This window comes from Aptenodytes patagonicus, chromosome 7 (assembly GCF_965638725.1).
Source record: "Aptenodytes patagonicus chromosome 7, bAptPat1.pri.cur, whole genome shotgun sequence".
NCBI classification, from domain to species: Eukaryota; Metazoa; Chordata; class Aves; order Sphenisciformes; family Spheniscidae; genus Aptenodytes; species Aptenodytes patagonicus.
In genome coordinates, this window is record NC_134955.1 from 12,729,581 (window position 1) to 12,755,479 (window position 25,899).

A 25,899-nucleotide genomic window follows, 5' to 3' on the forward strand; every position below is an offset into this window, starting at 1 on the left:
CCCCCAGTATCCGATCTCTAGCCATTTTGCAACTGGGAGGAAGGGGGGGTGGTATTTTACTGACTTCTCTAGAGGTGGCAAAACTTGGGCTTGCCAGATCTCTGGTGTTTGTCAGCTTCAATGTCTCAGTCCAAGAGTGGCATTCTTTAGACTGTTTACAGTCTGAAGGTACTGGGCAGGACCTCACTGCAAATTTTTAATAGGCCTATGATCTATGGAATAGTACAATAGAATTTCATATTAATCTGCCCTGTTCAGCAGGTAAGCAGCTGCATGTGAAGCCTAGTGGTAGACTTTAAGTGGCTTTACAGATACAGTTAAGGTAAGGCATGATGCAGTAAGTCAACACTGAAGTGTTTAAAACATGCTTTACTGTGTCTTTTTTGTCTGGGAAGTATTGACAATCTACTGCTGCTGAAATGAAAATGAAAGAAATATTTCTGATCATTCTTAGTAGGAAGATCAAAATGACATGGAGATTGTATTGCTCATTGATTAAAGCAGATGTCTTCCGATGAGGGCAATTAAATTCCCAGTTATTTGCTTTTATGTCTTCTAGGAGTTGTCATTGGCCACTTGCTAAAAACTTTATTGTCATGCCCTAAGTAAGAATTTTTCCCCTGACAAATCATATACTCTGACAAGCATTTAAATCAGCATGTATTACAGCAGTGATTAATATCTGTGATAGCAAAGCAGAAGCATTACATTCTGTTCCATATGTTATACAACTAAATTACTATTAAAAACCATCTGCAGTGTTGTGAAAGCTTAAATATATTGATTGACAATTTAGTCATACAGATAGCACTGTAATGAGAAGAATGTGAAATTATTTCTCTAGAAACTATTGCCGTGGAGTTTGCTATCTGCTGCTGTGGTTACCTCAGAATAATTTGCAATTACACATAAATTCCTATTTTAAAAGCTTTTTTTTCTCTTTAATTTTCTGTAATGAAATGCTTTTCTCTGACATTTCAGAAAAGACTACTTAACTTTTTTGCAACTAAGAAGTCTCAGTTTTACCAGAGAAACACTTCTTCCATGTATTTATGTTTCCAGCAACACATTGTATTTTTAATACTTGTTAAGAAATAATGGCAAAAACCATCTCAAGGCTCAATTTGCATACTGCTTCATTAATTTATTACAAACAACATGACTTGTCCAGATTTTCAATTGTCTCTCTGACTTTCCTCTGGCAGCAGCAGATGAACTCTGTATTTTGAAACATAGCAGCACTTAACTAGATAAAATGTCAGTAAAGGCAAAAAGAGGCCTGAAGGTGGTAACTTCTCGCACTGTGTAGGTGGAGAGTACTTGATAATCAGAAACAATTTTTATATTAAAAAGACAGTCTAAACATAAATAAGTAAAAATACTTAACAGTAGCAATAAAGCTCCCAAAAAAATTTTTTTCTCTGGGGAAAGATTCTCTTGAGATAGTGCAGGACTATGAACTAGCTTCCTTTGGTAGTTGGAACAGATAAAACTTTTCGTTTAAAAAGAAAAATTCCAAAACTACAGTGTTGCAATATAACATTTCCTCTGCAAGATGTTGGTCAGTAATATTGCCTAACTGCATATTAATGCTTTTCTTTGGCAAATGTGGGTCAAATTGGAAAACATATGTGCCCCAGACATCTGGAGTACTTAATCTAAATGTGGTTAGAGTGGGAATAGGGTGCATAAAATTGTTAAATACATAAATACTTTCAAAATTCTGGTCTTCAGGTGGAGGAAAGGGATAGGGTCTTCTAATGATGTGGTTTAATCTGACAACCTACAGAATCATCAGTGCTGTTTTAGGACCTGGTTTGCTCCAGTGTCATGTCTGTGTGAATACACGTGTTGCACCAGTGTAACTGAGAGAATATCTCTAATAGTAGACAAATTATTCATCATTTTAGTGCTTTAGATAATTTCTAATAGATCACTAGGGCTTTCCATAGTGGCAATAAGCAGATGTTTATCTTTCAAATAGGGTATACTGAGTATTCTAAAAGTATACTTAGAGTATACAGTATGAAAAACAACTGTAGGAAGTCTTGGTAGCAACCATGGCAAAATTAAAAATTTAACCTGTATTAGGTTACAACAAAGGTCCATGTGGGCCAGCATCTGTTCTCCAACAATGGCCAAAAGGCAAATGAAAGATAGTATTGATTAATTTTGCCTCTAGAATTTCGCTTGTGACTCTTTTGTATTGCTTTGGTGTAATAAGGGCCTCTTTCTAGCGCTTACTATACAGTCTGTTGTGAAAGAAACTTTAATATGCAAAGTTAAAAACAATGGCATTCTATAAATAATATGAAATTTATTTTTCTTATGCAAATAACTTTTGTATTATATTCTGCCACCAGATAAAGTTTAAAAATCGTCAGTCAGTGCTCAGAATTCAGAGGTTTGCAAATAGTGTCCAATAACAGGAAAGATTTTATTACTCCTGAGAGAAAATCAGCCGTGTGTGTGACATATGATTCAAATTCTTGGCAATATGAAGGTTAAATGAACTAGCATTTCTCATATTTTATGTTGAAAACTGTGTTGCCAAGCATCTTTATTTTGGAGGGTTATAGTAGGTTTCTCTCCTTTCAGACTTTTATTTCATGGCCTGCCTTTTGTTACTCAGTTTGACTTGCGTTCGTGGAAGTAGAGACTCTCAGAAGTAACGTTGGAACAACAGCAGTATTTGAAAATATTTTAAGGTGTTTTAAAACATAGAAAATATATCATGAAGAGAAATCATGGGAGTTTAACAGAGCCACACTTGATACTATTAATTCATCAGTTGTTAACAATTAGATCTTTTTCATCCTGTTAGACATAGTCATGGTATTATTTAAGTGAAAGAAAGGAGATTCCACTGTTTAAGGCTTGGGCTTGAAACTTCCAGTTTTAATTCCATATTGTACTGCAGATTTTTTTTTGTCACAATGGGCACATCACATAGTTTCTCTGGTCCATGGTTTATTACCTAAAAAGTAGAAATAACAGAAAAAAAAGTCCATCCTCCTGACGTTTCAGGGGTCCGCCTATAATGTTCTGGACTTAATAAAAGAAGCTGCTATTTCAGAATCTTTCTGATGATGTCTCTTTCCCAAGAAATTACAAGATACTAGAATATCATTGCACATGGCTGAATCGATGGTGCTTACATAATTTCTCTAGGAAAAAAATGGAAGTACACTGTAAAGGATTGTATTGCTGATCTATTTTTATTTTTCCTTTCCTTGCCTTGCTCTGATGAACATACTGTAATACTCATCCCATTTCATTGCATGGCCACACAGTCCAGGAAAAATCCATTCACAGGCATCTTTTTACAAAATCCAGAAAATACAGTTTCTTTCTTAGCGGGGTTGCCCATGTATGTATGCCACTCAACATTGCAGACTTTTCAGCTTTATTACTGCTGCTAGAAGATCAGCCCACAGCTACCTACTCTGCAGGTATCAAGGGAGATGACCACCTTGACATAGCAGTAGCTGTTCTTCTCTGGGCCAGGACTCTCCCTGAGAAGGTGGCAGTGTCCAAATAATTCCTTTCTGTATCGCTTAGGGAGACTTGTTTGTGCAGTGGTCTCCACAGAGAGGTGTCTGGCTGGTTCTGCATGTGTGTCCAGGCACCAAGGTGGTTGTCTCAAGCTGCGTTAAACTGCCTCTGTGGTTTTAGTGACGAATTTCTTTGATGACCAGGCAGCAGAAAACCATGGCTGCTTTTCATGCTGGTGCTGTGCCAGCGGAGGTGTTCAGGAATGAGCTCGTGTGTGGCTGGGCACTTCCTAAATTGCTGTTTCCCTGCAGACTTCCGAGACCCTACTTCTGAAAGCATTTGTGACTTCTGCTTGGACCTACCCTCCATAACTATTGCACGTGACTGTTACTTAAAGAAAGGAAAAGGGAAGGATTAGCAGTAATGAGAGTCCCATGATGTGCTGTCCATACCTACACCTGCTTTCAGCCTCCCTCCCTCTCAGCTTCTCACCAAAATGTGTTGTGTTTACACACTTCCTCCTCCCCTCTGTAAACACATATGCATGTGCATACACAAGGCACAAGGGTGATACAGGTATATATGTCTGCTATGTAGAGAAATATGTGTACATGTATACACATAAATATAAACTCAATAGTAATGTAGAAGTTAAAATAATCCCCAAGTCCTGCTATGATCGGAGCAGCATGTTTGGAGTGTGAATGAACGCGCATCTCATACATCTTGAGGGCTCCGGTTGCGGGGAATCCCCTGGTTTGCCCTAGGGCTCTTGCTACTAACATGAAAAGGGATCAAAAATGCCAGAATGAAAATGTGATAGTGTCCTCCTTTCTGTTGATATAACTTGCCATAGAAATAACTTGTTTTCTAGACTGCAGGGTATGGGGATATTGATTATGCCTTCGTTATGTTGCTATGCAGTTATCAGAGCAGGGTTCAGCCTTGTTTTAAGGGTCCCTGCTTAATATTTTATTACAAATATCAAACGATAGAAGGGTATTGGTTTTGATACAAGAATAAGCAGAAATACATGTGAGCAGCAGCTCCACCAGCTCCTCTGTCTGGTTGCACCATGAGTTTTCAACCGTGGCTGTGACCAGCCCGGAGTGCCCCACAGCCCCCTGCTGCCCACAGCCTCAGTCACGCCCTCACAGGGGTACTGCACAATCAAAATCAAGGCCCTGAAGCAAAACAGCAGCAACAAAGGTAGGTATGTTAAAAGCTGTGATGATCTTGAAGAGTTTTTAGCATATTTTAGCAGATTTTACATGGCATTTACATAGCAATGTAGGCATTTTAGAAAAAAATACGGGGTATAGTATCCAAACTGCAGACAGCTGGTCTGTGTCTGGGTTACATTGATTTCAGTCAGGTCATTATCTGGCTTACAGATAGATAAATAAAAATGTGATAGCCTTTTGGACACAAACATAAGCACTAGAGCATCAGACACCAAATGAGGGTGTCACACCAAGTAGACCCTGGCAGGGCTAAGGAGAGTGGTATAAACCCACCCGTCCCAGTTGGGTCTCTGTGATGTTCATCTGCTAGAGCAGTCTTTACTTTTAATGGACGTCTCCTGTCACTGGCCTTTGTTCAGTCCTCCTATATTTGCTGTTAATGCAGGGCATGCTCACATGTGTTTGCTCACAAATAGGTGTCTTATTGAAACCATGTAGCTTCTTGGAGCATTGACGTGGTAGGCTCTGACTGCTCTTAAGTGTTCATTACTGTTAATTGTGGCCTTGTGCTTGCCAAGTGTTTCTAATAACTCTGTGTTCTAAATATTTTTGGTCATCTTGATGAAAAGCAGACATGTGCTTGTCACTGCTGTAAATAAAACAAGTCTGGCTTAGGAATTGTGTTATACTGCTGTGTAGTTGCTCTCTAGCCTGCCTGATGAAAGGTAGTAAAAAGACAAAAAAGAAGAAAAACCAAGTCTTTGATGTTGGAAAGAATAGGCATTTTGCTAATAGAATAAGTTACGTGAAATCAGTGACTTCTGTTTTTACAAGTTTTATATTTAATGAAAATATGGAAGGAACACATGGAATTTTGTTTTTATTTTAAATTTTATGTATGTATATAATGTGTATTTTAGTACAGGTACATAATTCCTTATAGATTTGTGTATAACACTGTTAGGTGTGTGTACATGCGCTTAATCTGTATTGAGTGTCATTTTATGCATACAGTAAGAAAATATTTTACAGTATTGATGTACTCTACCCATTCAGTGAATGTACCTCTGTGGCCGCCCATATGCACATGCGTATTTAGGTTTAGTTCAGTCTTTTACTACTAAAATGAAGGGCAAGAGTTTGTCTGTCTAACATAGTCTCACTCTGGTCTTCCCCCTCTGCGCTTCACCCTTCAAATAACTGTTAAACCGAGGTGTAGTAGAGGAGCTGAAGTGGAATGCTTCTCTGCTCTGCAAGCAAGGTGTAATCCCTTGATCATTGACGGTACTTAACTTACCAGAAGAAACGTGCCATATACAAGACTCATTTGTTGTTTCTATAAGGAATTTTATGAGATTGTCTGTTTTTAAATGTTTTATTTTGCAGGAATTTGCATAAAAGTTGCCAATGGATGGCTGTAAGATCATCATCATTTATTTTTCACATACAGTCATTTCTAAAACAGAAAGAACATTGAAATATATTCAAAGTCTTCTAATCATTTCATTGCTATAATGTTTGTATGACCTTTGGTTTAAACAATTGAAATCTTGGCAGCTTGTATTCAAAAATTGAAGTGTGATGTTGAGATAAGTACCATAAAACACAGGCCAGTTCTGGGTTTTGTCAATATTTTGTGTAAACTTTGACAAATGCATGAATATGACAAACATAAAATAGTGAACATATGTGGCATTTTAGAATGATTTTTAAGGAAAAAAGCATAAGAATCTATTTCTTTACAGTAATAGACCTACCTCTACTGCTACATAAACAAGTGTGTGAAGTTATAGAACAAAACCAGAAAATAAAGGTGTAAACAGAAGAATGTTTGACAATTTACATATGTTGTAAAAAATTCTTGCAGCTGTTGACATTAATTTTCAATATTATACTCCAGATTTATGACTTACATTAATTGTTTTTTAGGATGCATGCGAAAATGCCATGTAAGCATGCTAAGGTGAAGATCACACTTAGTAATCCCCCCCCTCCGTACACAGTCAGGGGCAGGCTTTGGTATCTAGTGATCCAACGAAGTATTTAAAAATAACTTCACCTAATATCTATAGATAAAAAACCACAAACAAACAAACAAACCACCACCACCCCCTTCCCCACCTCTCCCCCCAATTCTTCAACTCTAAACTCCAAAACTCCACTTGGGAGCTAGGAATTCAAATTTGAATTGCATGTTTAACAGTCTAAAATCTCACAATGTTTGTGAGTGTACAAATAGAATTGATTTTCTATCTAGGTTATTTGACTTTTGAGGACAAAAGCAACTTATTTTGATGAAATTAATTTTTCTGGTCAGTTGAACACCTTGTAAAACCTTTGCTTTCAATGTTAGTTGATTAAACATCACTTTAGAGTATACATATCCTTTGTTATACCTAAATAAGTTGCATACAATTGGCATATAATATTCTCTAGCCCTTCCAGGTGTATGGAATGAAATATCTTACTAGATCATCTCTTACTCTAACTGTAGTAATAATACACTTAAAGTCACCCTGGACTATGAGGATGCCTTGATTTTCAGCACCACTTCTTTAGAAACCATCTTTTTCCTTATCTGCATTACAATATTCTGTCTACCTCTGAACCATAGGCATCTGAGTTTTATGTATTGTACATACCTTCAACAGTACTGATGATCTTAATTCTCAGCAAGTTTTCCTTTTTCTTCATTTTTAATACCTTAATGTAATTGCTAATATTTTATATCTTCTCCTATACTTTCAAGTCTCACAAAATTTTGCTTCTGTAAGCATCATGCATGCTCTGATATTTTCCACTTGTGCAAGAACATTAGCAGTAGTACAACCTACATTCACAGATGGCACAAAATATGATGCTACCCACAACATGTTTCTTGATCAATGTCTTGCCTATGTGCCAGCAGAAGCTGGGGTTCACACCCTTAAACCACGTAAAGTCTTTACTGAATAATTTTTTTTTTTTAAATTAGAACAGAGGCAAAGCAAGTTGTTGTTTTGGACTTTTTTTCTTCATAAGAAGAGAAAAAAATGTTAACACAGGCAAAGTCAGTGGACTAAAATGGCCTTTAATTTATTGTTTTCAGGCCAAATTCAAGATTTTAGACTATTGATTTCATTGGAATTTAGCCTGTTATATTTATCAAGTTAAAAGGTATAATTGCTTTTGTGAAAAACAATTTTAAGGAAAATATTTATTTTAATGGACTATTTTGGAGCCTTGCCTTTGTCATTTGGGAATAGCTGAAATACTAACCATGTGTGGTTCTATTTAAAAGCCACAGGCCACAACTACGGGTATGTTAACGCAATTTGTTACTCAGCCTCTGAATTGCATGCGTAAGAAAGTCATAAACTTTGATCCTGACTTGATTATGATAGATGGCTGTTACCTTCTCAATCCCCTATCCATTTAGCCTCCACCTCTACAGATCCAGTTACTGTGTAAAACATTTTCTGTGAAGAAAACTTAACTGATGGTAGGCTTGGGGTTTTTCAGTTACTTTTCACAATCTCTCAGGCATAGTCAGTAGACCAGAAGCGTTGCATGGATCAAAACATGAAAAGCATAACTACAGAGAAAATCCAAACCAGGATTTTGAGAGGTATTACGAGAATCACTTTTTTGATTATCCATATTTCAGCCAAACTTTAACAAAGGTCCTCAGACTGTAACATACATTTTACATGTGCTCATTGCAAAGAACTGCTTCAGGATAATTTGGTATGAAAGTACCATATAACAAAGATTTGAATTCTATCATTCTTGTCTAATTTCTAATTTCAAATTGAAGGTACAACATGCATATGAAAACAGTAGGCATCAGAACTGATTAACTTAAAATGAATCCAGCAAACCATAATTAACTATTCCAAACCATAATTATCTATTAATGAAAAATTGGCTTATGGAAAGGTGAAAGATCCTACCTGAACTCTACTCAGGGTGCCATTGGTGGTGTTTATTCCTGGCTTCAAATCTGGGGGCATTCTGTGCATAAAAGTAAGAACAGGTATACTAAAATATATGAGCATTCTGATTATCTCTTTTATACAAACATTCACTTTCTTCAATAGCTTACTTGAAAATCATCTCATCTGAGGTCACCTAGGAGTAATCAAAACTGTGGGGAGAATTGCTGATTCTTGGATACTTTTCTCCACAAGAGCACGTTAAAGCTTGTTTCTGCAGCCAGAAATTTTCTGAATATTCCACAAACATTTTTGAGGTTACATGTTGTCCATTCAGGTTTTATCGATCTCCATAAATACTGTTTTTGGAGAAGGGGAGTAGGATTTATTGGGGGGGGAAATGACTTTTTTTCCAAGTCATCTTGAACCAAATAATATTTAACAAATTTACCTAAGTCAACATATTTTCTTGGTCTGCGTTGTTTCCATGACAGTTTGAATTTTTTTTTTTTCCAGTTAGTGATAGTATACGCTCATGGGAGCATCAAGAGAAACAAATAAAGATGCTTGCTAAGAGGGAGAGCGAGTATTACAGGGAATGTCATATGTTCCCTGTTACCTCTTAGGAAAGGGACTATGTTCCATATTTTCCATCTTAACAAATAATTTGAATGTCCTACATCTATTCCTATCTAATTTTCAAAATTTGAAACATAATTATGTACTTAAAAAATAAAATGAACAAGTGTGTAGCTCTGTTATCTGGTCAGTAAAAAGAAGCTGACCTTAGAGGTCCTTGGGGGTAGCTGAAATTCTGGTGGAGCCTGTAATCTCCATGTTAATGATGAAACATCTTTGGCTACTCAGGCAACAGTTTAATAAGAAAGAAATCATGAACAAATTCATTTTCAATGAAGTCATTTTATGTAATAACCTAAATACTTATAAAATTCTCCAATAAAAGTTTTTTCTGAAGAAAGACTTTCAAAAACTTACTGAAAAGACTAAAAACAACATTTGATCATGAACTTAAATATCTAGTGCAGAAACCTTTAGCTTGTACCATACCACTGTAAAGCTTGGTTCTATCACGATTTTGTGTGAATGTGTAACTTTTTTAGAAATAAAAGCTGAAGTACTTACTCAAAAATGAATTTTGGTTAGCAATGTATGCAGGAACTATAGTGGTTAGCAGTATTTAAAATCCGTATTATTAACAAAAAAATGTTGATATATTTCTTTTCCTAGTCAGCATGCAGCTTTCAGTTCAGAACAGATGCCCCTGGAAGCAGCTAAAGCAGTGTTCTTCGTGCTTTCTTGGTCTCCTTTTTATTCTCTCTGTATTCTTTTCACTGTATTTGGTAGTCATCCTTTGGCAGTCATTTTTTACCTAATATTAAATCTCTTGCATTCATTCTATCATCACTCCATAGTGATTTCTCCAACTTTTTTTTTTTCCTCATGACAGACAACCAACTTCACTAATCATTATTACAAAATAGTTGAATCTGTTGACTATGTTTAGGAAATCATATGTCAGTAAAAGACGTATCTGGAAACCTAAAGTTTTGAAACTTTCTGCAATTCAACTGAGAGGTGTTTCCTTAATTTAAGATTTCTTCATGTCTTGATTTGAGACACTATTGGGTTATGGGACTTCTACATATTCCAGAAATTGTTTCAGTACTGTAGACTCTGCTATGATCATCTAATGATTACCAGTATTACCATATAGATTTTCTTTATCTCACTTCAGTGGTTACTGGTATGCTAGTAAAAGTTGGCAGGTAATATGCTTTTCTGAATACTATATCTTTAATTTTTTTTTTTTGTTAACTCTGTCTGTGCCCAGATGAAGTAATCATATAATTTTAGGTATACAAAAGCTTTCATTCATGTGTTGATCTTGCTAAGTTCATTACTGTTATGAGATAGAGTAATCCTTATTTTGTGGTGTACTGGCTGCAGTGATGCCATTATTAAAAACTAACAAAATAAAAATGCAACACATAGTATATCTCTGTACTTAACTCATTCAGGATGAAGAAAAAGGATTTGGGTCCAGCATTTAATGACAAGGTATTTTCTAGAGATTTTCATCAAAATCAGATGTGCAGCACCTCCATGTTATTGTTACAGCAATGGTGAATTTTGGCTGACACTTAGCTGCCATATTTAAGGTCAGAAGAAAATCATGTTCTTCGAAGGCAATGGTGAATTCTTTTGAAAACTTGGGAAAATATTTTTGTAGTTGCATATCAGATACTTGGTAAATTATCACAAAAAAGTAAGACCTTTTTATCTTTGCATTCTTGTAATTTGTAAAAATTTATCAAGTGTAACATATTTCTTGAGTCAGTAACTATCTAACTTGGATATATACCTTTATTTATACAGTAAATCTCACAAGACATTTTACCTTATAATATAAAATTCTGGTGCTTATCAGTCAGCTTTTGTGGTTTTTTTTGAAATAAGTAAAATGTTTGGAACCAGCTATTGTAAGAGAAAAATACTTAATTTTCCCTTTATTGTTCTAAAAATATGGTATTAACAGATTACTACTGTGCAGTTATTCCTAGCTATGAAAATACTATAATCTGGTCTAAACTTCAGTGATAGCTAAGGGTGTGGGGAGAGGAGAGAGGTTGTTTTGGAGAAGAGTCAGGCTAATGTAAGTATTTATGAATTTAATTTATTAATTCATTAGTGTAAATAAAATAGAGCAGATAAGATCAATTGCAGATTGAACTGTGAAGGCAAAATGGTGAGATAATTTTTTGACAATATATAATACATGTGTGTCTATAATGACAGAGGAGCTTTGTCTGCTCAGAGGGAGGAGGCTATTACTAGTCCTCTACTCAGCTGTGGTGCATTGAAATGATTTCCATTCACACAGTCAAATCCTTGGAATGCATTACCTGGCAAGATAGCTTATTTTCTGCACCTCACTGAAAATGCAGCAAGTTTGCTGTTCAGTTCATGTGCCCTCATTCAGGTGGATCCAGTGGTAGTGCTGCAAGTGCCGTGCTATGTGTTTGGCGTCCTTCCAGGCTGACTTAATCCGTTTACGTACTATGTACACTCAGGAATAGCTTGGGCTGCTTGTCACTACCCTTCCTATACACTGCTGCATCATCGCATTCATGTGTCTCGTTCCACAAATGGGCATCAGTATGCTACACAGTAGCATTGTACTGTGCTTGTGCATCCATCTCTCTCGCTGTGTATTAATATAGAAAGCCCAGATCTTTATTATTTATTATTTTATTTTCTGTGGAGAGGAGAAGGTTCAAAGAAGAAGGATGGTAAATAAGAGTATTTGAAATTTTTATTAAATTGTTGACTAAGATCACCTAGCAAGATGTCTCACAGTACTGAATCAAAAGCTACGCTCTTAAATCTCCTTACAAAACAGCAAAGAACAAGATGGAAAATTTCAGCAGCATAAGGAACTTGGACATAATGTGGCCATGGGGCACTAGCATGGTACTGAAAGAGAAGGCAATGGGGACTGTGGGATTCATGTCAACTCTGATAGTGAAGATCTTCCTGAAAGCCTAAGGATTTCTTTGCTACTTAGAACTGCAGGTAAGATAAAAGGACTGAGAAGATGGTGAAATGTATCAGGATATCTGCTCATATTTCTTGTTAGGAGGAGACACAGATAGCAGTATTTATCTTTTGAGTAATCACATTTATGTTTGTTGTACATGGCTGACAGTTCATGCTGATACAGTGTGTTTCATTCAGTATACACACTAAATAATGCCATGCTGTCCAGAAATCAGCTATTGATCTTCAGTATTCTGTCCTGCACTCATTTGGTAATTTGCTGCTGCATTCTCAGGAATTGGAGTCTTGATGTTTTTAGGATGCCAAAGCCATTGCTAATGCTTAAACTTCTCACTTTTTATTTTCACTACCCACTCTTTTTTTTTTTTCCAGCCATTGCAATCTGGCTCATCCTTCTGAAAGCTCCAAATATGAATTGTGTGGAAGAAATTTTCAAACAGCATGAGTGTAGTTGGGACTTAATACTTCACTAATATTTCACTGTACCCCAAGTTGCCTTTTATGAATCTTTTCATTGCCATTTACTGTGCTTCCATAGCAGAACTCCCCTTTCTGCATTTTTTCCCCTATAATTTCAAGAAGGTAAGAACAAAGCAGAAAGGTGTTTGGAGTGAAACCCTCAGGAAGGAAGATCAGATAGCCTAGGAGAAGGTTTGCCAGTGTTTTAAAATGGATTAACTGGCAACTCAAAAGCTGGCAAAGGCAGCTTTCTCTGTGGTTGGTTAGCTGGATGTTGCTACTAACAATGATTTAGAAGGCAACAGAAAAGGACCATACAAAGACTTCTTACAATTTGTATCAGAGAAACACTTTTTCTGGAAGGCAGTGCTACAGCAAAGTTCCCTACTACACTTCTGCTTCTTTGGTCCACACAGCAAGCTCAGGGATTTCTTCTTTCCTCTAGTAGTGTTTGCCCTGCAGAACTGTTTTTACAGAGAACAGGAATTTTTCTCAAGGACATCCAAACATGCCTCTTCAACTAGATGACAAACCAGTATGTTTTGGGAGCTTACTTTTTCACTTCTGTAACCAAAGTCAGAGGAGTTACTTCATGGAATTCTAACCTTCAGATTTCCTGGAGCCATTTGAAAATCCCAGAGAAAAGTATCAATACAAGTTCTAAGACTGAAATATTCAGGGGGTAGTTTTACAGTTGCCAGTTCAAAATTGTTTTACTGTTTCTTCCATTGTCTTTATGTATCTCTTACAAAAAATGTTTCACACTTGTTTTCGCTTGTATTCTTAGAAAAACAAACACTTTATTAACATTAAAGGAATGAATTTTTAATAAAAGTTTCATAAGAAACAGTTCCCACATCTCGCATGCACTTATCATACTTGTATTATTGAACCACAAAAAAGTGTAAGATTTCAAATAAAATCTGTATCCATATGAAAGAAGCTGCTGCCATGCACTGGAAAGTACGATCTGAACACTTAAAATACTATATTTTTCTAAGTTTTCTTTTCCATAGTTTAAATATTTATATTAGAACATATATATTTCATTGATGAATGTTATCTTGGAGGGAGCACTTTACTAAATCAAGCAGCTCTTGAAATCTCTGAATGTCTTGGGCTTTCCAGGCTTTGCAACAACATTCTTCCTTGATCACACAGATCTGATGTGTTAATCAAGATGGACACTGCTCTACAACATGCTACCTAATCACGCACAACATAATGTCCTTCAGTTTCCCAAATTTGCTTTAGGTATTCTTTTCTATGAACCATTTATCCTTCGAAAGATTTTATCAGCCCATGTTACAAAGCCTTAAATTTGCTGGAATTTTTTTCTCTAGAAAAATGGGATATTTCTGATAATGGTTTTAGTAGCATGATTTTTTCATGATGTGGAATGAGCCTATTCTGATGTTGTAACAAGGTTGATTTTTGGATAAAGCAACTTGTACAACAACTTGTATTAAAGTTGTTAAAACTGCAACTACTCTTTGAAATATAACAGAAAATTTACATTCCAGTCTATTAAGGAACTGAGAGGTCTGGCAGCAGGGTTGGCAACAAGGGATTTTAGGATCTGTCAAATTCACCAGTGCAACTAATACAATGCGTCATTTGTGCCTAAGCATGGAAAAGCCCTTGCTGGCTGAATTCAAGATTCACAACCTTATAATAAGCAGAATTACCTCAAAAAAACCAGAAAACCCCCCTTTGTCATCCTTGAAATTCTGCAGCCATTGCAGGGCATCCCAGAAATATCCTCTTCCAGCAGCTGACACTTGTTTCATGAATCCAGAAATGGAGCTGCACCAACAAAGCTGATCCAAGAAAACTTCTTCCAGAAGCAGCTGGTCATTGTCATTCTTGTTGTCTGTTGGTGCAGCTGTACACAGACTAACTGGTGCCTCATCCAAAACCGTAGCAAAGCTTCTCAGTACTATCAAGGTTGACGTAGAAAAACTGAAGCTGTCCAGCAACAAGATGTCAAATACGTATTGAAAAGAGACTCCACTTTTGGCAGTTTGTGAAAAATGCATCTCCCAGAGGCAGTGTTATATCCACACAAACGTGTACCTCAGTTTGCAGGGGCACTGCATTCAGTGTGTGTATATATATATATTTAAAAAAAAAAAAAGGCATCAGCTTTCTCTCCAATAATTTTTGACTGTGCTGGTTGAGCATAGTGTTTCCCTTTATATACTTATTTAGTTCTTCTGGGCTTCTTTCAGTTCTGCAGTCTCCTGACAGTTTCCGTCTCTTGGATAAGATCCTTAAACTCTCTAATTGTTTTGTTCTTTTGCCCTTTGTATGAGTATATCTCTTGGTGAGACTAATGTTTTTAACATTTTTGACTTGCTACAAGATATTCTTCCCCCTCCTATCTCCCATCAGTCTTACGCATCGTTTCCAATTATTTACTCTTTACCTCACATATTTCTTCAAGAAACTTAATACCACTACTGTAAATCTGTTCACTTCTTCTGCCTGTTGCTATTCTTACAATGCTTTTTTTCTGACATCAAGGTACTTCATAATATTTCCATTTCCTCTCATGTTGAGTGCCTGTTCAATTCAACTGCAATATTACCTATTTTACCGATTCCTTGGAGCTGTCTATACTGTACAGAGTTTGCTGATATCTGCAAATAGCAACAAAACAAGGTAATTAATTTTGCGCTTTTTTCTGAATTTTAGGGCACAGTCTTGGTTTGACATGTATAACACAGCACATGGTTCCAGGTGCTGTTCATACGTAGCTTATGTTTTTGCATGCAGTTACTCTGTCCCTTGTCCAGAACTTAGCATTTGTCTTTGTGAAGTTCAGGAGGTTCTTGTCAATCTGTTTTGGACAGGCTGTGATGCCAGTTAGTAGCAGGCCTGCCCTCCAGTGTATTTACCACTCCCCCAAATTTGGTGTCATTCAGAAATTTGATGAAGATGCATTTCGTGCCATTTTCCAGGTTGTTAATGAAAACATTAGCTGGTGTTTCCCACAGTATCAACCCCTGAAAACACGGTTCATAATCACCTGCCTGTTAAATTTGGAACCATTGACCACTGTCTTTTGAGTCTGACAGTACAGTCCGTTTTCCACTCTTTCGTCTAGACCATATCTCCCCAGCTTGCCTACCAAAGGATACCAAAGGAGCCTGTGTCAAAAGCTCTGTTAAAGCCAAGGTAAATGAGACGTGCTGCTCTTTCCTCAGCTACAGAGCTTGTTATTTCATCATAGAGGTTGGTCCATTTTCCCTTGGTCAGCCTGTGCTTTCCGTTCTCAATCACTTTCTTGTTCTTCATGCGTCTGGAAATGCATTCTATGAGGACTTGCTCCGTACAGTCTAGCCGGTAGATCCCCCAAACCTGTTCCTTGCCTTCTTTAAGGTGTTGCCCAAGGTTTTATTTCTGTTTCCCCAGAAAATCAGTTATAATTGACAAGGTACCTATAAGAGACTAAGTCTCCCAAGGGGAACACTTTGGGGTTTAGAAGTTCTCTTTTCTAAGATGATGTCAGTGAGGGTTTTTAGCATAAATAAAGAAAATATTTTGCTATCACATGCTATTCAATGGAAAATTTTCAGTGAGCCCTACTTCCAAGTTACATTTCATCAGCCATTGTTTGTTCAATTTCTCCGTAGTGAACTAGACCCAGAATCTTTTGGTAATTGATTTGAGCGGAGCATCGTCTCCTTGCATTTCAGAAGATAGATGTAAAATTCCACTTCTATCCGAACAGTATTTTTCTAAAGTGAAGACCTGATTTTTCAGTGAATGACTTTACATACCCATAGAAATCTGATTTTTTTTTAAAAAAAAGATGTTAATTCCTGTTAAGTTGTAAAAATTGTATAGAATGTGCACTGATGATGTGATGCATTTTTATTAAAAGTATATGAAATCAGAAAATCATATGAAACTTAAAGAAGAACAGTAGAATCAAATTAAGCAAGATGAATGTATTCTTATATGTTTGAAAGTTTGTGACTTTGCTTACAATTTAGGAGAAGAGACACTGCTGTGCACCGAGTGAATGCTAGAATGCATAAGAATGCGTGCTGCATATTTGTGAATTGATTCGCTAATAGATAACTGGACTATACTGGAATATTGCAGCTATTTTAATAGTTCTTCTAATATTTTAAGCATTTTTCCGTTGTTCCTTAGATCAGTTAACCAGGCTGTCTGTAAAGTGGTTTACAGAGTATCTTGTATTTATGTTTTGCAATCACTGCATAAGTGCTTTGGTCTACCAGGGCTTTAGGAGTACACTGCAGTCTGTAGGTACATTATGAATTAATCGCGCCTTTCCAACTGAGTTGTTAATGGATATTGATCACTGTTTTGTCATGAATTGCAATGTATTCTATCATTTGAATGTTGTTTGTCAAATACTTTTTACAAATTACTGTGCAGGACCTTGTATCACAGCTGGTGTAGTTTAAGGTTTGGACAGAGTCACTGTGAATGAAGCCCTGCTGTGAAATAAAAGTCAAAAGGCATCTTGGCATCCCAACCATTTCCTTGGGAGAAGATTACAGCCTGAGTATGTTGAACTTTATTGCCATGGGCCTCATGACAGTATTCAGAAACATGCATGGCATTTCTGTTAAAGAAACTCAGATGTGCTTAGATGCAAGGGATGGCATTCTTGTGTTTATCAGTATCTTGCAAAAAAAGTTAAATGTTTTTACGCTTTTGGGGTACAGTAAAAATACAGTGAAGAATGTGTAATTTATGCACATAAAAATTGAGGTTCCTGATTTCCTAAACATAATTTGTTATGAGGAGGAGGAAATGACTAATCTCAACCCTAGATGGAATTTATTGAGAAAGAATGTTTGTAAATGTCAGTAAAATGTTGTTTCTTGTTTTGGCTTGCTGTGAAATCAGAAGTACAATGGAGCTGCATAGAGAAAACGTGCTGCATTTGTTAACTTGTGAACATGCGGAGTAAAGCAAAAGGAAACTTAAAAATCAACGTTATGTGCTTGTGTAACTCCATCTAAATTGCATCAATTGAATTCTGTCCCTTCTACCACTATATTTCAAGGACAGACAAACCTATGAGAATTCAGGGCCAGGTAAAGACAAATATGAAGCTCTTCAGAAAGCAAAATCCTTCTAAGAGAGAATTGGATCTCCTGCTACCTGGAATGGCAGACCTATAGCATCTTGCATCCTATTGCTGACATGACAGGTTCCTTAATGAAATAGTCATTATGAAGGCTCCTAGTCGGGCAGAAAGACCACAAGGTCAAAACAAATTGGTGAGGATTCTTCTGGGTTGGGTGCAGTTCCTTTGTCTTCTGCGTTTGCACTCGTATGAATGTAATGGCCATAGAGTATGAAGAAACTATTGCATCTGGCATAATTCAGAGCACAGGTGAAGTATGTCTAACATGGACTTTGTGTTGAATTACTGCTATTAGATAGTAACCAGGTAGCAACCTGAGAAATTGTTCCTTAAAAGCCCAAAGTGTGATTCTGGTCAATGTTAAACCTGGAAACAATAGACAATAAGAGTGTACATTTTTGGTTTTTTTTTTACTGAGAATCAGTGCAACAGTGTTTAAGTAGAACAAAAGTTAAATTAAAAGCTTGTGTTAATGAGTAACGTGTAAAATGTGCTAGGATCATTTACCAAGGAAGAGGCATTTGAAAGACTGTATATATCCTTATCAAAATGAGAAAGTTTTAAAAGTAATGAGAATTGTATAAGGCAGTATCTTCCAAGTTTTGAATGTGTTGTTGTAGTTCTGCTGATAGATAAGTCCCACAGGTAGTCCGATACGGGCCTCCTAGGTATATCTTTCTTCCATCCTGTTTCTCAAGTCCCGGAAGAGTTGCATTTAACAAAATTGTAGCTGTCTCAATAAGGTTTGATTTCACCTTTGGTGACAAGAAAAAAAAGAAAACTTCGATCCCATTATAAAGCAGAGCAGCTACTAGCAGTGATGTTAACTTCGCTAGGCAAAACTGTATGTGAATGTTAGAAAGAAAGTAACTGTACATTAATTTTCACTGAAAAAAAACAATTTTTCATATGAATTCAGTAAGAAGATTCAAACTTTCTTTTGAAGTTAATGATATGCTGTTAGTAATAAGTAAGTAATTAGTGTCATATTGGCATTTATTCCAGCAAAATATGTCATTTTGACTAATGCTCCAGATGATGGCTTTATCTGTGGAGTTAAAACTTGTAGTTTAAACACTTTTAAAAGTTACATCGAATAGGACTATGGCTTTTTCACCTTTCTTTCAAGGCAGCATATAATTATATTAGAAATAATCAGTACATTGTGAAATTGTCGGTTTATTTACTTAGATTTTTAACTCTGCTGAGATTGAATATAAAGGACATTGGTTGTAATATCAATTAACATGGAATAGGTTTTCTTTGATTAAAAACTACCATTTTTAATAGTTCAATTGCATTAATATTGTATTTATATATGGATGCATAAACTTTATTCAGCTTATCTAGTGAAAATTATTTTTCTAAAATCGGCTCATTAAAATTCAGTTCTACTTTTGAATTGCATTGCAGTTCTACATGGTGAATCCCTGTTCCTTTTAACAAACAAAGCATTTTTTCTAAACTGGACTGCTGGATTCTCTTACTACTTTAGACAAAAAGAATAGTCTTGTGCATTAGGCTTGACAGTTTATATTTCCAAACTATAAGCTGCATCAACAATAAAAATTCTGTGATTCAGTAAAACTCTGCCCATGTAATATATCTGTAACAATAAGGATTAAATCCTGGCACCACTGAAATCATCTGTTGAATTTGGAACCAGTATTCCACCTGTAATTTGTAGCCAATGTACTGCACATAGTTTATGGTTCCCTTACACATGCTGACTTAACAATTCTTGTCTTAGTGCTTTAAAACCACATATGACTCTAAAGTTTCTGGCATTTTTTTCTTGATTCATTATGAGCTTAGTCCTGCGTGGTGATGAATGCTGTTGGTCTTCATGAAAATTGACAGCATTCAAGAGGGACAATGCAGCGTTGAGGGTTGCTTTAGCAGTATTTTTCACAGAGCATACATGCATCATACTGTACTGCCAAAAAAGCATGGATCAAGAGCTGCCATGTTTGGCTTTTTAGTTTGAATGCATTCACTGCATGTTACATTAATTTCATGCGATAGTCAGGCCTGTGGGTAATTCCATTTATTTATAGTGCTGCTGAATGTAAAGCAAAATTGGGTCTCAAGTTTTCAGCATACTCAGATTTCTGTAGATTATTAAAAAGTGGTGTCTGTCTGAAAAGCTTACTGTCCAAAGCAGAATGTGGTTTAACACAGGAAACATACTGTATCAGCTAGCAATTAATGAGAGAGACTATCAAGATGGATTTAAAAAGAAAACTGCACTCCAAATGTTATCAGATAGTTAATATATATCTCCTAGATTTTTATCATGTGACTAAGAGAAAGTAGTAATGCCTAAGTATCAGTTGTTATTTACGGCAGTCTGTTCGGGAAGGTATGTAAGCTTGTGCTTAACTGTCACTGTGCTTCACTGACTTTGGCTTGCTCCTCTTGTAGTCAGTGGAACATCAAAGGGTGCTTATGGGCGTTGTTGAATCTGGGCCTGCACCTTCAGTAGTAGATCAAGGAGGAACCTTTACCTGGGGTGGCTTTTCTTAGCTAGGATCGCTAGGATCAGATTGTGGAGGGCATCTCAACTTAATGATGATATACAATACCTTGTTTTCCAAACAAAAGTTCAGGTCAGTACTTGTTCTGAAGTCAAGAATGAGGAGAAGAGTTGCCTCTCCTCTCCAGTACCAGAAGCCTAAGCCACCTACCAGATTCCAAAAGCCATCTATACCTCACCAGATACTAGCAGTCCCATGTGTCCAGCCAAGCAGTCAAAACCTGTAACTTCCTAGCTGTCAGTTCTACAATGTAATGACAATATCTAACCACCAAAGTTTTGCTGCATATTTAAACTGAGCAGAACGTAAATCACATGTATCATCGAAGTAAGTATGTATGGAAGTAATCCATACTTATCAAAGTAACTTACTAACTTAAGTAATCCATTACTTATCAAAGTAATGTAAGGAAAAACATTGTCATTTTATTACTCACTTGTCAATTCGGTATAGCAAAATGTACATGTATTTTAAATGTACTTGAATTCCTGTAACACTTCCAATCTGCTGCAGAGTTCAGCAACTATTTGAATATATGATCAGTATGGCCAGAATAATGTGCCAGATCTTCACTCAATTAGGCATGGATTCAAAGCAGTGCTCTGCACATGGCATGGTGGAAGTCTGTATTTCACTGTCATAAGACATTGTTTTTAGGAAATTAATTTGCTGAGAATAATTTTTGTTCCCCAGATGTGCTTCAGCTTCATTTTGTGCAAATTAGGGGGAACAGCTTTAATTATTTTATGGTATTTGATCTGTCTACTTCTGTAGCAGTAGTAAGAGATATTTTTCACAATTGGTAAAGACATTATTATATACAAGGCCTCTGAATTGCTTTGTTTCAGGAGTCTAAATTAATTGCATACAATACATATATGACTTTTCCAGTTCTTTGGTTTGCCTGTAAAATTGAGAAGCTAAGGTTTCAGTGCAATGTCTCTGTTAACTATGGCATTCTGTCTTGCAGCTACAAAGCAGATAAACAGTTAATTAATTTGACTATTCTTAAAACAGAAGTATTATACTTTATTCCTAACTGAGATCATTTTACATTTCTTGTCATATTCTGGAAAAGAAAAAAATATATGTAGATAATACTTGCATACTACAAGTCCAGTGGGTACTGCTGGCATAGAATATGTGGAGAATTTCATGCTTGCAAGAAGGAATGGAAAAATAATCTACTGTGTTGTTTATGTGGTGATGCTATATATCTTTGAGACATATGTTAGCTCTTAGAATATTGAATGCTCTCTAGGTGAAGATACATTGCTCAGTTTTTACAAAGATATTTTTATGTATATTTTGGGTAAAAGCCAAAACTCTTACAAATAATTTGAGCTAAGGGATTAGGTAGATAACTTGAAACAATAGGATGGGTCATTTTATACCTGGTCATAAATAAGCACGTACAGAAATAAGATACGTATTTCTTTGAAGGCTGTTGAGCATTCCTAAAGGTTGTAAAGTCTCAATTGAAATGGGAAGTTTTCTGATTAAGTGAAAAAATACTAACAATATTTATCATATCTTTATATTAAACTACAAATACATGTGCTAAATTCCGAATGGGGGTTAAGGATATGGATAACAATAGGAAATAATGCAGAAATTGAAAATGAAAAGCAGCTGAGGCTATGTCCTTTAGTCTTACCGTTCTGACATCTTACAAACTAATTTGGGTTTTTTATATACATGTCACAATACTGAAAGGCATCATTAAAACATATATTGAGTTTCTCAGTGTCCGCTTTTCTTACTGTTTTCCTCTACCAGATTGGAATGTGTTATGAAGTGTGAGCACTTGCACACCTTTTGTTTTCCATGCGCAGTTAGCATACATGCATTCATGCAGAGTTAGACATGTTAAAACCTTCAGTAACTCTGTGCAGAAATAAAGCTTCACATCTACAAATTTGTTGTACACCTTTCCAGAATACATATGTAAGTAGTTTTCTAAATGCTACTATATTTAACTGTGTATTGACATTGGTATTCTGTTTAGGTGAGCTTGATTGAAGTAATGGAAGATGAAGTATTTATTATTGGAAAATCACAGAGGTTTAAATGGACTTTTAAAGTAATGAGAAGCAAAATAGTCTTGTGATGAGGTTTTTGGTCTTTTGTTTTAAACCTGCAGTCCATAATCACTCAGCAGCCATTTAAGAAAGAAGCGTGAGATGAGTACAAGTAACATCCTAATGATCCTTAACATGATTGTTCCTGTAATGCAGGTTTTATATTTCTGCTATTACAGTTGGCTCGTGCCAAGTTTTTGCTAGTTTGCTAGTTGCTGTGTTTTAGAGCACTCTGATATGAGATGAAAGCATAAATGAAAAGTCTGGCAGAGGAACACTTGAGATACTTCAATTTTGGAATTTGGTCAGATGTTATAGATAGTTAATAGGAGTGTGGTTTGAGTTGGAGGGTGCCCGTTGTAAGAATGAATGTTAAAAATATTGAAATGTATTGTTCAAATGGAAACGTTGTTTTGCCATTCATCATCCAGGGACACAATGGTGATACATTTGTCTAGAAGAACTATGTGCATTATTGTGTTCTGCAGTGTTGGCAAAAAGAGCTAATGAAAAAAATCTAGTCACTTTAAAAAAAAAAAGTATCATCTTTAACTCTTGTTGAGTATTTTTTGTTCTATGTTTTTTAAAAAAGTCTCAAAAATTCAAGTAGTTTGTTTTTTAAATATTAAGTTACATTTTAATTCTGGTTTCTTTTAAAAGACTTCCATAATAAAATCACTATTTTCATCAGTGCAATTACTAATTGATTTACTTTGGCATGCCCTTTTCAGCCTAGAGAGACACAAATGACACACTTGACTGTTGAATGAGGCATTCTGAGACTGTAAAGAGAATGGGTTTTCATCTTCTTTTAAAGTTAACCTTGTGCCAAACTTTTGTAGAGGCTGTGGAGGTGATTATTTCGTATTAAATAAATGTCAATTTCTTTGTGTAAGCTTTTTGAAAGTACATTCTTTGGTCATCACATCACTTCCATTTTAGTCAGATTTGCTGTTAACCCAAATGGAAGCAAGCTACCTTTTGATTGTTTCCTAAACAAGGAATGCTTTCCTTTTATATGTAAACTATGTTGGTGAAATTGTATTTCAGACATGGGAGTGAGAAAGCTGCTAATAAATTCCTTAAATGGGAAGAATCGTGGCAATACCTATCTAGCAGAAATCGAGGGAAGATACGTATATGTATACAGACATGCACACACATAAATATATGTTATTCTTACATGTTATTCTTACATGATATCAAGTGATTAAAAGTTACATTGTGTATAGGAAGGATATCAGAGGGACTGAAATGAAATTATAATGCATAACATTGAAAATGGTTTTGCTTATTTTCTTCATATGTTTTTCTTGAAGGATTGTTCATCTTCAGAAGAATATAGCATTGCTGCAGCATTGCTACCCCTGACCACTGCTTTTTATAGGGTAAGTTTTTATTGAAAACCACTCCTATTTTGTATTTTTTTACATTACATACATTGTTAAAATGAAGACGGCGATGACAGAAGATACCTGGTAGGTAAGAAGGTTCATTCTAAAATTGATTGATGTCAATGGAAGTCTTTTAGTAGTCTGTTATGGACATTGCTCCAGAATTACACTAATTGATGTTGGGTGATGATAAATTAATTTACCCAGAACTAAATGCAGGCTTATATGATGGGTTAGAGAATTATCACTGAATTATGACTAGTCGCTAAAATAATTGAAAATAATAATTTCTGATGTTATTGTGTAAAAACTGTTTATTGGAGTACTCTCTTTGTTTAATTTGGCATGCTAAGCATTGGCCAAAAAGCACATGTTAAGTGTTCAGTCTGTGTAGTTTTTAACTTTGGAGAATGTTATGAATGGCTTGTTTTAACTGTATATTTGTTTTCAATTTCTTGTGTTGTTTTTTTTCCTTTTCTTTTTTTGCATAGTGTTTGATAGTGATAAAATATAATATGATAGTAAATACGAAAATGTAAATAATGCAAACTCTGCAAGCAGTTATTTCAAAAGCAGAACTTTTGTAGTATGGCTTTAGTTATTTCAGTGTCCCAATACAGTAGCATTTTCACCAGTTCTGGTTAGCTCAAGTGCCACTTCTTATCTCCTCAGATATGTACATCCTAAGAAGTTCAGAACATGGACTTGCTTGCAATATTAAATAATCTTTGTTTAATGTGAATATTGTTATACAACCCAGTTTGGGAAATAAGTGTTTAATCATTGGTAATTGGTATGTCATGATATTGCAAAATAGTAGTTACTGTGACGGTCTAGCTAGACATTAATAATGTGATAGAAATAAAGAAAAATATAACCTTGCATCCTTCAGATGGTGTATGAGGCATTTATGAGTAGCCATAAATAAAATGCAGAGAGATTCCTATCTTAGCTGAATAGAAACTGAGGTTTCTGCAACAGTAAGCTGAGAAATCAATCAGTGCTTTTTAATTTAAACTATACATTGTAATTGCACAATTTCTGGTTGTTTTAAACTAGAAATAGATTATGTGATGTAGTTTTTAGAATAAAAAAATGTGGAACTTTACCAGTCATAGAAAACAGAAATGTCTGCTGAAGAAGAGAGCAATTTTGACAGTCATATGCATAGGAAGTTTCTTGAAATCTCCTATTTAAGCCAGTATTTACAACCTATGTAGAGCATAAAGTGGTAGTTTTTCTCTCTTCTAATCGTTTGAACTGTGAAAAAGTTTGAATGGTCTTTATTTTAAAGCTGTACATAATACCCCAAGACTGCTTTCTGGAAAGAGTCTGCAGAGTATTTTCATTCTCTTATATAAGATAGCGTGGTGAGACATTAAATTTTTCAATCCCAGCAAATAAACTTCCTCCCATCTTTAATTACAAGTTCATCTTTTTCTATTCCCTCTCTTTTGAGTCTTTGAGTGGCAGAATCGTGAGTTGTTTGTCATTTGTTGCTGCCACTAATACTTAATTTGGAGAAAGAGCTAATGAGCTATAGAGATTTTCCATTTCCCTGTTTTATTCTTGCTACTGCGTTAATCCTGTATTACGAAGACAGATTGAAAAATTTTATTTTCTGATTTTTAGTTCCTCTAGTAAAATGGCCAAGAGAATCCACATAGCTCTTTACCTTGAGAGGTACAGAGAGTATTTTGGGGAGTTGTAGCAGTTTGGTTAGATTCCTCATTTGGTAAAGTTTCATCAAGTAGGAAAAAAAAAAAGGCAGTAAAAAAATAGGGGTTTTTTGCATGGAGTATCATGAGTGTTGAAATAAGCTTAAATAAGTTTTAATTTTACAAACAAGGAGAGCAAAAAGCTGGATTGAATATAGAATATCTTTAAGTAATTTCTTCTATACACTTGTATTTTTGGTAGGAGTACCGAGATCTCACACCATTTCCCTCACAAAAACCTCTCTGAAATTTTTTGTGTAATAACCTAGTCCCATACTTACTATTTAACTCTAAAACTATACACTCAGGAAACTGTGAGTCCCCGGATGTAAGAAGCACGATGATTTTTTTAATGTTCCAGACCTGAATTAAAAATTAAAGTAACCTGAGTGTTAACTTGCAAA

The 25,899-nt window shown here is 35.6% G+C and overlaps 1 protein-coding gene across 5 annotated transcripts in view; it reads left to right on the forward strand.

Moving 5' to 3' along the window:
- The window catches only part of SBF2 (SET binding factor 2), a 297,874-nt gene that overhangs the window by 189,277 nt on the left and 82,698 nt on the right, over nt 1–25,899 (forward strand). For all 5 annotated transcript variants that reach the window (XM_076344004.1, XM_076344006.1, XM_076344007.1 and 2 more), the window contains exon 17: nt 23,703–23,771. In XM_076344004.1, the coding sequence (XP_076200119.1) occupies nt 23,703–23,771 (69 nt within the window). The remainder of the gene's footprint in view (nt 1–23,702; nt 23,772–25,899) is intronic.